Source organism: Ranitomeya variabilis, chromosome 1 (assembly GCF_051348905.1).
Source record: "Ranitomeya variabilis isolate aRanVar5 chromosome 1, aRanVar5.hap1, whole genome shotgun sequence".
Lineage (NCBI taxonomy): Eukaryota > Metazoa > Chordata > Amphibia > Anura > Dendrobatidae > Ranitomeya > Ranitomeya variabilis.
This window is the reverse complement of record NC_135232.1, coordinates 273368702-273380845: the sequence shown is the minus strand read 5'-3', so window position 1 is coordinate 273380845 and position 12144 is coordinate 273368702. Positions and strand designations below refer to the sequence as shown.

Below are 12144 nucleotides of genomic sequence, written 5' to 3'. Positions count from 1 at the left end.
GTTGGACCGCCACCAATCTGATATTGATGACATGTCCTATGGAGAGGCCATCCGTGGCCTAGTGATCTAGTTTCTGAGCCTGGCCCTTATCTCAGCAGCGTTTGCTACCCAGTAAGCCTCCGCCTGTATAAAACATGGGCGCCAAAAGCCGGTACCAGTGTCATCCGTGCTTCCATTTTTACCATCTGTGTTTTCCTGGAGTGGATAAATAAAGTCCAAAGCTTCTCTTATACTGTGCACTGATGCTGCACATGCTTTTCACTGACCCATAGACTTGTATTGGCGCTTGTCATCCAGAAAAAATGGACACCATAAGTTATAATGGGCACCTGTGCTATCCGTGGAAAAAACCTTGTTATCAGACGTACACGGACGGATGTGTGAATGAGGCCTTAGAGAAGACCCAGCTCATAGTTGGCAAAGTGAAATTCTTAGTTGTTTCCATCCGACCCCAGTGATCTGTCAGTCATCCACTTCTCCGTGGCTATGTGGTACATATTTTGGCTGGAAAACCTCCTTAACGACCATGGATATTTCAGTTTTTGAATTTGTTTTTTTGCTCCCCTTCTTCCCAGAGCCATACCTTTTTATATTTCTCCATCAATATGGCCATGTGAGGGCTTATTTTTTGCGGGACGAGTTGTACTTATGAATAACACCGTTGGTTTTACCATATCGTGTACTGTACAACAGGAAAAAAATACAAGTGTGGTGAAATTGTTAAAAAAAAAAAGTGCAATTCCAGTTTTTCTCTTTGTTTTTTTTTTTTTTTTACCATGTTCGCTAAATGCTGAAGCTGACCTGCCATTATGATTCTCCAGGTCATTACGAGTTCATAGACCCCAAACATGTCTGGGTTCTTTTTTGTTTAAGCGGTGAAAACAAATTCCAAACTTTGTTAAAAAAACAACAACAAAAAACGCCATTTTCAGATACACGTAGCGTCTCCATTTTTCATGATCTCAGATTGGGTGAGGGCTTAATTTTTGTGAGCCGAGCTGATGTTTTTATTGATACCATTTTCTCATGGTATGCCATTGATCTCCGTAATCTCCCCTAGGATCAATAAAGTGTATTGTATCGTATCATATTTTGGTGTTGATGCGATCTTTTGATCACCCGTTATTGGATTTTATTGCAATGTGGCAGCAACCTAAAAAATTCTAGCGTTTTGAATTTTTTTCTCGTTACACCATTTAGCGATCGGGTTTATTCTTTTTTTTTATATTGATAGATCGGGCGATTGTGAACATACCAAATCTGTGTATACTTGATTTTTTTATTGTTTTATTTTGAATGAGGTGAAAGGGGGTGGGTGATTTGAACTTTTTATATATAATATTTTTATGTTAATCTTTTTTTTTTTTTTTAACTTTTTGGAAGACTGGAAACTGCAGTTGCCTGATCGCCTCTGCTACACACAGTCGATGATCAGATCCCCTGTGTGTAGCAGAAATGCTCACTTGCTATGAGCGCTGACAGTGGGGCGGCACTCATGGCAATCCGGCAATGACAACCTTAGAGGTTTGCTTTAGACCTCTGGTTGTCATGCCAACCCATCGGTGATCCGCGATCATGTGACAGAGTCACCGATGGGTGGGATTAACAACACACTTCCAGTAAGCACGAGTTAAATGCCGCTGTCAGAGATTGACAGCGGCATTTAACTAGTTAACAGCCTCGGGTGGATCGCGATTCCACCCGCGTCTGTTGCGGGCACATGTTAGCTGTACGGATCAGCTGTCATGTGCCTGGAAAGATGCGGGCTCAATGCCAGAGCCCACACCAAACAGGGCGAGTCCGACATGGGTGTACTATTACACTCAATGTTGGAAAGTGGTTAGAGGGAGTCTGTCGCGCCCCCCCCCCCCCCTGGGATTCTTTTAAGCATACAGGTAATAGAATGGTTAAACTAGTCTTACCTGTATGCCTCATAGCTATGGTCTAGATGTTGAGAAATGCACTTTTAATCTTTTATGTTAATGATTTCTTCCAGGCTCCGGGGCGTACAGTGCCTGGAATAAATTCCTGTCTTCAATACAATACCACCCCCTCCCATGGATCTCACACTGACCTGCGACGTACAGTTGCGGTGACATAATCCCGCGCAGTAGCAGTGACTCGCCTGCGCAGAAGCAGGATGAAGACACTACCATTAGAAGGGTGTGTTAGGTAACCATAACCATGCAAGTGCATGGCACATGCGCGGGATTATGGCGCCACAACTGCACATCACAGGTCAGTGTGATGCTGATAGGAGGGGGTGGTATTGTAATGAAGACAGGAGGCCAAGATTTCTTACACCTCACGCCCCGGAGCCTGGAAGAAATCATTAACCTAAAAGGTTGGTAATGCACTTTTAATATCTACACCGCAGCTATGAGACATACACGTGAGACTGGTTAATGCCCATACAGCTTAACAGCGTCCCGGGGGGTAATAGGTTCCCTTTAACGTCAGGGCAGCTTCTTGTTCTAGAAGCACACAGGTTGTCACCGGACTGCAGACCTCAGCACTTGCGTCACCGCGTCCAGTCTTGTGGTGTGAGCGCAGGGGTTGTTTTCAGAGGTTGGCCCTATTCTGATGTGGATCCATCAATCTTTTAGAATCCTCAGCCTGTGACCTATACAAGCCCTGCGGGTTTTCTTCCAGGCCGGTGTTTGGCTGCCTTGGTTTGTTCTGTAATTTCACTTGCCAGACTAGTCTTGCTAACCGTTGTGCCAGTCCCTGGCTTCCTATAGCTGTCTGTGACATGACGTGACAGCTGTGCAGGTGGTCCCTGAGGACGGGATTAGCTGGGCTACCTGTGCACACAGAGGGGCGGCCCAGACAGGTGAGAGGGTTTATTGCAGATCTCTATAGCATTCTCCGATTTCAGTGTTTTAATTACTGTCTATTTTACCCCTCCCCTCTCTGTTATTCTTCCTTTTCCTTTCTCCAGAACCGTTTTGGCTACTTTCACTGTTGTACATCACTCCAAGCTTTTTTTTCTCTTGTCACCAGTTTATTCTATGGGGACATGATGTAACAGAGTGAAAAAGCAACACACACACACACACAGAGCTTATTCTGGTCTTCATCCATCACTGAGTGACTGTGATTCCTCGCTGCAAGTTCTAACAGAGCAGATCAACAGATTTGGTAAGTTTGCCTGGCTTTTGAGATTGGCCTGACCTTATCATGCATGTATAGATGCCTTCATGATTTCCTCTTGTGTCTGGTAGGTCCATTGTCTTGGATTAGTTATCATATTCCTGTGGTGCCCCTTGGGTAGGATGGCGAGTGCAGGTCCAGCCGCCTCTGCATCTGCGGAGAATTCAGGCCCTGGTGGAGCAAGTGGAAGCAGCAATGGCGAGGGGAGCAGCCAGGACAGTACGTTTGAGTGCAACATTTGCCTGGACACCGCCAAGGATGCAGTGATTAGCTTATGTGGCCACCTCTTCTGGTAAGCGGACTTTACAGACTTGTTATACACTTAGGTCCTAATTCATCATTTGCAGGGTTTAAGTCCCTTTTTTTTCATCTGGTGGTATACATTGCCATCAAGATGGAGCACGCGGTTCATTAATTTTGCACAAAATCAACAAGCCTCTTATTTTTATCTTTAAACTTTTTTTGTAACACTCTAGCTCACAAAGTCACATGTTCTTTACGGGGGGGAGGGGGAGTTCCAGATGTGCATATAATCACTCTATGGGGGACTAGAGCGCTTTTGTGCAAACATTGGTCTTTAAAAAGTCGTAATTGATGAATCGTCCGGAAAGCAAAAATAAGTGAACCCTTAAAATGTAGTCAATTGGAATAGTAATTACATCGGCGCCCTTAAATATATAATGTAGAGAAAGCAATACTGCTAGCTGCTGGAGGTATTGTACGGCTCTGCACACCCCGTAGTAGTAGAATATTCACCAATATAAAACATACAGGAAAATCTCTGCGCGATTTGTATGTCTATAACAATTGCTTATAAGGCAATGCCCTGCACCAAGGGCAACGACTGGACGTTGCTAACAATATGTCATTGCAAAAAGGTCAACTAATAAAAAAGACAACTGCCAAAAAGGCAATACCAAGATGTCTAACACCAGAGATGACAGTATACAGGCTAAGATCTACATACATGGTTGATAATAGTTCTTCGTATAAAGGCCCAGTCAGACTGCCGTAATACTCGTACTACAATCGCATCATAATCCTTGGACTGTCCGTCGGCTCTCCTGACCTTAGTATGACAGTATGTATTCCTATGCAGCTGTCCCTGTTAGGAGAGCTGACGGCCAGTCCGAGGATTATGATGCGATTGTAGTATGAGTATTACGGCCGTCTGTCTGCGCCTTTAAACATAGATTAAAGGGGTTGTCCACTACCAAGGCATCCCCTTCTCAATCTGCATGTTGGCCCCCGTGAAAATAAAATCACTTATACTCGCCTCCCGTGCCAGCACTGTTCCCGTGAAAGTTGCGAGTCCTCGATGCAGGGCATTGCCTTTTAAGCAGTTGTCATTGACATACAAGTAGCACAGAGATCTTTCAGAATGTTTTACGTGGGTGAATATTCATTTTATACGGGGTGTGCCGAACCACCATAATATCTCCAACAGTGCAATGTAGTATTGCTTTTTCTATATTATATATTTAGTTGTGCATTGACCTAATAAAGCGGCAATTAAAGAATTTAGCATAAATCAAAAACAGACTAAAAATACCAAATACTAGACAAGAAAAAAGGCAAAAATGCAATAATCATTCAAAGCTGTTAGTTTACAATTCTTTAGTCTTTATCTTACTGGTATTTCACTGTCTGATATGAATTATAGTGAAAAAGATTATTGGTTATATAACATTTTCACCTTTTTATGTCTCCTCTAGCTGGCCATGTTTGCATCAAGTAAGTTGTGTACTAATGTATGTATGTATTCTGTGAATGGCATTCATTGATAATTTAATTTAAGCAATGTCTTCTCATTCCCTTATGGGAAAGCATGGAAATGTGCCATGATGTTTTTTCTGTGATTTACAATTAAAGCGGTTGTCCTTCTTTTGCTGAAACTTTTTTTTTTTGTCCTGCAAATGCATGTCTTTTTGGTACAAAATAATTGTAGTATTTTGATTTCATGATACATTTTTTTTCTATTGTGGGCTGCAAAATTGGTTCACTGAGAATCCGTCAGTGAGCGCTTATTCCTTGGGTCTAAACTGAAAAGTTCAACTTTTTGTCTTTTTTTTTTTTTTTTTTTTTTTTAAGCTTTTCTAAAAAAAAAATAAATATATATTTAGACCCAAATACACGCCTTTACATTTTTTAAAAAAAATTCCTAGATGTGGACAACTTCATTAACTTCGGGGCGAAAAACCTCGTGTCTAGTCTTGACTTATGGCACCACATAGATTTCACTTGTAGAAACAGTTCCATTATATTTCTTAGAATTCCAATTCTGCCCCCACAACGACACGAACACGTGAGCCTTTAGTATTTCTTCTTGTGTAAGTCATAATGGTTAATAAAATCAATTCATGATTTGTCTGTATTTTTTATTTTTTTTTCTTGTCTTCAGTGGTTAGAAACGCGACCCAATCGTCAGGTGTGTCCTGTGTGCAAAGCTGGAATTAGCCGTGATAAAGTAATACCTTTGTATGGAAGAGGAAGCACGGGGCAAGAAGACCCTCGGTGCGTAACCTTTACTGTATTTCTGTATAAGCTCACCATTCTTTATTTCTAGGTGTTACATAAGAGCTAATCCTATACAATAATCTTTCCATTAGGGAAAAAACTCCTCCACGGCCTCAAGGGCAGCGACCAGAACCGGAGAACAGAGGGGTGAGTATAGGGTGAAGGGTTGTACGGCGGGTGTCACATGATGAAACCATTGCTTCTCATCTGTAATTCTGTATTGCTTCCTGGGAATTGTTAGTTAACGCATAACGAGCTTCCCACGAGAAAAACTAATTAACAATAACAAGATGACACAGGGCGCAGAGCGCTTCCTGGCATTCATTTCATGCTTCTAAACCTGTGATTGGCCATTTCCTGCTCTTCATGAGCCAATGATGGTTTTGTTGCGATTTAAACCACAGCGTTGGCGACTTTTGTGCCTTGTGCCAGCGTGGCAAGGTGCGAATGAGGCATCTTTTAGGCCTTGGTGTCATCCATCACCTGCTGCTGTTACAGTGGAGAAGATGGCCACTTTGTCACATTGCATCATTCCACTTTACGGACAAAAGTAAACGATTGCTCTTAGAGAATGTCGCTGTCATATATTTGTGCGCCATTTCAGGTGCTGCACTTATGTATGAGCATGAATGTATGTGCAAATATTTAATGATGGTTGGAATTGTATAAAAATAGTTGCATGCAACATTCATAAATAATGAATTTATACAGAAAAAATTAGTTGCATGGAAAATAAGATTAGATGATTAGCACTGCAGCCTTGCAGTGCTGGGGTCCTGGATTAAAATCCCAGCAAGGACAATATCTGTAAGGAGTTTGTGTGTTCTCCCTGTGTTTGCGTGGGTTTCCTCCAGGTTCTCCTGTTTTCTTCCACACTCAAAAGACATACTGATAGGGAATCTAGATTGTGAGCCCCAATGGGGACAGTGATGATGATGTCTGTAAAGCACTGTGGAATTTATTGGCGCTGTATAAGTGCACATAATACTCCTCTTGGTATGTAGTAGTAAACATGTAGCCACTTTGTGCTCTTCTCCACTATTAGCAGCTGGAAAATTACCAGCTTCTCCTCAATGTCTATTGTGTGGACTTTCTCTGTGATTAGTTAAGTACAGGTGACGCAGGAGCTCTTTGTCACCCATCATCATTGCCAGGGCACTAAAGGAATTGGTGAGATACTTGCCACGATGCTGCTGCTCTGCTAGTTTAGAAAAAATGACACTTAAGCACTTACCAGACACAAGGATTCGTTGATGGTCATTGCACAAAGTCCCAAAGTTTGTAGATTTCATTTTTAATCTTATAAGAGGTTTCCTCTCGAAAGACATGTATTATCTATCCATAGGATAGCCTATACAATGTAAAGATCAACTTCAGTATTTATTGATTTTGATTTTATTTTTTTTCCCCAGGGTTTCCAAGGATTTGGTTTTGGAGACGGAGGCTTTCAGATGTCCTTTGGCATTGGAGCGTTTCCATTTGGAATGTTTGCTACAGCATTTAACATTAATGATGGTCGTCCTCCGCCAGGTATTCTGATGATGGTGATGATTATGATTATTAATAATAATGTTTGCTTTTTAGCAGCATACTCCGTTTTAGGCTGCCGTCACACGATCAGTATTTGGTCAGTATTTTACCTCAGTATTTGTAAGCCAAAACCAGGAGTGGGTGATAAATGCAGAAGTGGAGCATATGTTTCTATTATACTTTTCCTCTGATTGTTCCACTCCTGGTTTTGGCTGAGGAATACTGATGTAAAATACTGACCAAATACTGCTAGTGTGATGGCAGCCTTATATCCCACATTTAAAGTTATTGGGATAATTGTAGATCTCTCTACCCACTGTAACTACTTTACTGTAACAATATGCAGAAAATCGTAATTGTCAGAAGAGGTCTTTAACAACTGTGCAAGTACTTACAAGCCAATCTTGGGGACTATTCTCCTGCCATTTTCAATGTATGTCTGTGTTTTGTTTTTTTAATACAGAATGCATTACATCTGGTTTTTGTTTCTTCTTCAATAGACTTTTTTATGGGACTTTAAACCACTAAAAATAAAAAAACACTCATGAACAAAATGTTGCAAAGTGAAAAAATGCCAATAGAAACTCATAATCTGGCATCTACCTGCAATGCAGTGTTTCACAAGTTTTAAAAACATTTTCCTTAGCTCTGAAACCCACCTGAGAAAGTGCCCTAAAAATACTCAGAAATACGATTAAAATGCTGACTATATGAACAGCATGTCATTTTGACATAGATGTGGACATGTTCGATCTGTAACCGCTCCAGATATCAAAATACAGGCAGCGGTTAAAAGAAGTGGCCTTCATTTAGTTTGCGTGGTCTTCCAAGCGGAAGACGTCAGAAATTTATGGGGAGCCCAAAAAGACAGACTGAAGATGTTGAGAATCTATAATATAACGCTGGGAGCGTCACTCTGTCCAAAGCCTTTATAGACTGCGCCGGCGCAAGCGCCGGCGCAGTCTGGACCCCACAGAGTGACGCTCCCAGGAGATTGCGGTATGCGTAAGCACTGAACGCACACCGCGATCTCCAACGGAGAAGCAGGGACGTGCCAGGAGGGTGTGTATGCTATATTCACCTGTCCCCCGTTCCACAGATGCGCGCTGCTCCGTCCTCCACATCCTCTGCCTATGACGTTCAGTTCAGAGGGCGCGATGACGCGCTTAATGCGCGCCGCCCTCTGACTGAACAGTCACAGCCAGAGGACCCGGAAGACGGAGCTGCGCGCAGCACAGGATCAGAGCCAGGTGACTATAGCAAGTGCCGGGGTCCTGAGCTAGCGGCGACTCCGGCACTTGACCCCCACAGCGCGCCGGTGTCCCCGCCTGCTCAGGCGCCCAGCACGGCCACGCACAGCCGCCCGCACTCAGCACAGCCGCCCGCACTCAGCACAGCCGCACTCGGGCAGTAGAGCCGGAGAGAGAAAGATGGGAGCAACATATGGCAGAATGGGTGCAGCACATTACAACAGATTGGGGGCACAGGATGGGAGCAGCACATGACAGAATGGGGGCGCAGGATGGGAACAGCACATGGCAGAATGGGGGTGCAGGATGGGAGCAGCACATGACAGAATGGGGGCGCATACATGACAGGATGGGGGTGCAGGATGGGAGCACATGACAGGATGGGGGCGCAGGATGGGAGCACATGACAGGATGGGGGTGCAGGATGGGAGCAGCACATGACAGGATGGGGACGCAGGATGGAGCAGCACATGATAGGATGGGGGTGCAGGATGGAGCAGCACATGACAGGATGGGGGTGCAGGATGGAGCAGCATATGACAGGATGGGGGTGCAGGATGGGAGCACATGACAGGATGGGGACGCAGGATGGAGCAGCACATGATAAGGATGGGGGCGCAGGATGGAACAGCACATGACAGGATGGGGACGCAGGATGGAACAGCACATGACAGGATGGGGACGCAGGATGGAGCAGCACATGATGGGATGGGGCGCAGGATGGAACAGCACATGACGGGATGGTGATGCAGGATGGAGCAGCACATGACAGGATGGGGGCACAGGATGGGGATGCAGGATGGAGCAGCACATGACAGGATGGGGGCGCAGGATGGAGCAGCACATGACAGGATGGGAGAGCAAGATGGGGAGCAGCACATACCTGGATGGAGACCATATACCAATATAAATGCTCGCCACCCGGGCGTAGAACGGGTTCAATAGCTAGTACATTATATCATACGTCTATTTTTTTGGTTGTCCTCAATGTGTGGTGTTTGGACATGTAAACTATGAAAAGGTGTTCGCCGAGCATTTGAATTCCGTACAATACTAGTTGATCACTTAGCTTATTGTGAAACCTTATCCAAAAATATACCTATAAAAGAAGGAAGAAAAAAGTGTTCAATTTTTGTTTTCTAACTTTATAAAGATTTTACCATCCTTTAAGCTGGCCATAAACGAGAAGGCTGTCTACTGAATGTTCGTTTGGCAGATGGCAATCTCTCCCGATTTCACCATACACATGTGCACGCAGTTGGTGCGTTCGTGTGTTTTCAATAGGGAGAGAGGTGAAAGATGCTCTTAACAACTTTAAAAAGAAAAAAAAAAATAGGCCTTGAAGTTCATTCCAATCTTCCTTTCCCCCTGACATTATCTAATGGGTGGAGTGGGGAAGCCACCATATCCATATGCTTGACCTCTGATCTCGCCAAAATCGGCATCTTTGTATGGCTCCATCTGCATGATTCAATGATTAAAAGCACCGCACACAGTAAAATAAATCAATAGAGTAACATATATAGAAAAATATATTTACATAAAAGGCACATATATATATTAAATAAAGCGTGTAAAGTATGTGGTGAGAGTAAGTGGAAACCACTCAATATAAGGGTGAAACCAAAACCCAAGACATGAACTAAAAGAAAAGGAAATCCCAGACTAGGATAAGCATATATCTATCTATCTATCTATCTATCTATCTATCTATCTATCTATCTATCTATCTATCTATCTATCTATCTATCTATCTATCTATCATTAAAACAGAAAAAACGTGCACTCCAGAATATATAGTAGTAATAATATATGAAAATTAGATAAATAGATCCATAAATATACCCTCAATATAGTATTCGGTAAACGAAGGAAACTACACAGAAACGCGCGTCGGAGCGCGTGTGCACACGGATATTCACCCCTCAAGGTATCCTGTATATTTGGATAGACAATTTTACATTTTATTACCCACTAGTCTTTCTTTCTGATTCAGTATCTGCCCCGGCTATCTATTTATGACCAGTGTTGATCTCCCTTTGCTGCTGCATTTGTGCAATTTAACTATTTATACACTATTTTACTATTATTCATGTCTTGTGTTTATATTTGATACACTTATGCATATATATATATATTTTTTTTTAAATTGTGATTATATTGGTATTTTTCACTTTTCCACTGTCACTTATTCTCTATTTGAGTGTCAGGATTTCCTAAATACTATATTGAGGGTATATTTATGGATCTATTTATCTAATTTTCATATATTATTACTACTATATATCCTGGAGTGCACGTTTTTTCTTTGTTTTTAATTATTTGTTTGTAATTTGCTCCATTGCTATACATAGATAGATTGTTATATGCTTATCCTAGTCTGGGATTTCCTTTTCTTTTAGTTCATGTATTGGGTTTTGGTTTCACCCATGATTCAATGATGCAGATTAGAATTTTTATGAAATTACACCTGAAGGTGGCCATATACAAGTAGCTCCATGGTAAAGAAACCACTGCACGCACAATTGTTGCACTGACGCATCTGTACGCCACGCCTTACTGACCGTTGCGTTTGCTTTAACTGGCCCATACATGTTCAGTGACACTAGACGGAAGAAAAACCAGTATTGCAAAAACTATCCAGTATGGATTAGGGACTATCACATGAAAATTGTAAATGTTTCTTTCCAAACTGTGACGATTTACTAAAAAATACATTTTTGCAACTGATGAATGATTGCTTGGGTTAAAATAGACAAAGTTTTTTTTTGCTTTTGTTTTAGCAACTTGAGACGTGTGTGTGTGTGTGTGTGTGTGTGTGTGTGTGTGTGTGTGTGTCTACTTTTATTTTAGTTTTAAACAAATTTCTGCAGAAGATTTCTTATGCTGTATTCTTTCTTTTAACCTATTTTACAGCTGTCCCCGGAACCCCTCAGTATGTGGATGAGCAGTTCCTGTCACGTCTGTTCCTCTTTGTTGCCTTGGTCATAATGTTTTGGCTGTTGATCGCTTGATTATCACTAATTACAATATGGATGGCGATGAGGACTGAGCGCCATTCACGGATATCAACCCTATCCCCGTGATCTCTTACCCTGAACTTTGCCCTGTGTCCTTCTGTGGCCTCTGATGTGCTATTCTCTGGTCGCTGCCCTTTAGATTACAAGAGAAAGGGCGGTTAGATAAGAGAGAATAAAAGTATTAATGGCTATGGAGTAGCGTCACAGATGGCTTAAATAGAAGTGTGAGAGAAGCACCGTTATAATTATTTGGAGGGGGAATGGTAAGAATACTGAACATATTCAAATCAGAATAATATGCGTAAGAAACCACATACATAAATGTGAAAAAGAAAATGTTGAAGAACGGGAAATTATAAAGGCTCCTCAGGACATTGAAAGCATTGCCTCATACTGGCAAATACATGGCAGCAAAACGTCAGATTTCTGGGCAAGATGTGCTGCAGCGCATGATATACCCTGCAAGGTGATAAGTGGTGGATCAGGGGGCAAAAGACTCTGGATAAAGAGCAAATTGGTTTTCTTTTGTCCAAAATGCATGCTCCGAGATCTACTCCAATGGAAGATGCCATGCAGTCTGTAGATATTCTCTGTGCTTTGGAGTTAAAGGGTGTTGATTCCTCAATTTTATGAGATTTTAAAATTCACTGGGAATAAAGTTAATTTTTACGATA

At 42.3% G+C, this 12144-nt stretch overlaps 1 protein-coding gene across 2 annotated transcripts in view; it reads left to right on the top strand.

The window, feature by feature from the left end:
• The window catches only part of RNF185 (ring finger protein 185), a 12802-nt gene extending 658 nt beyond the window's left edge, over positions 1-12144 (top strand). Inside the window, exons 2-8 of one of the 2 annotated variants that reach the window (XM_077294341.1) lie at positions 3004-3141; positions 3225-3445; positions 4869-4887; positions 5555-5667; positions 5763-5817; positions 7083-7200; positions 11367-12144. In XM_077294341.1, the coding sequence (XP_077150456.1) occupies positions 3276-3445; positions 4869-4887; positions 5555-5667; positions 5763-5817; positions 7083-7200; positions 11367-11464 (573 nt within the window). In that variant the 5' untranslated portion in view covers positions 3004-3141; positions 3225-3275 and the 3' untranslated portion in view covers positions 11465-12144. Of the gene's footprint in view, positions 1-2941; positions 3142-3224; positions 3446-4868; positions 4888-5554; positions 5668-5762; positions 5818-7082; positions 7201-11366 lie in introns of both variants that reach the window. The other variant, XM_077294348.1, reaches the window with a different exon arrangement.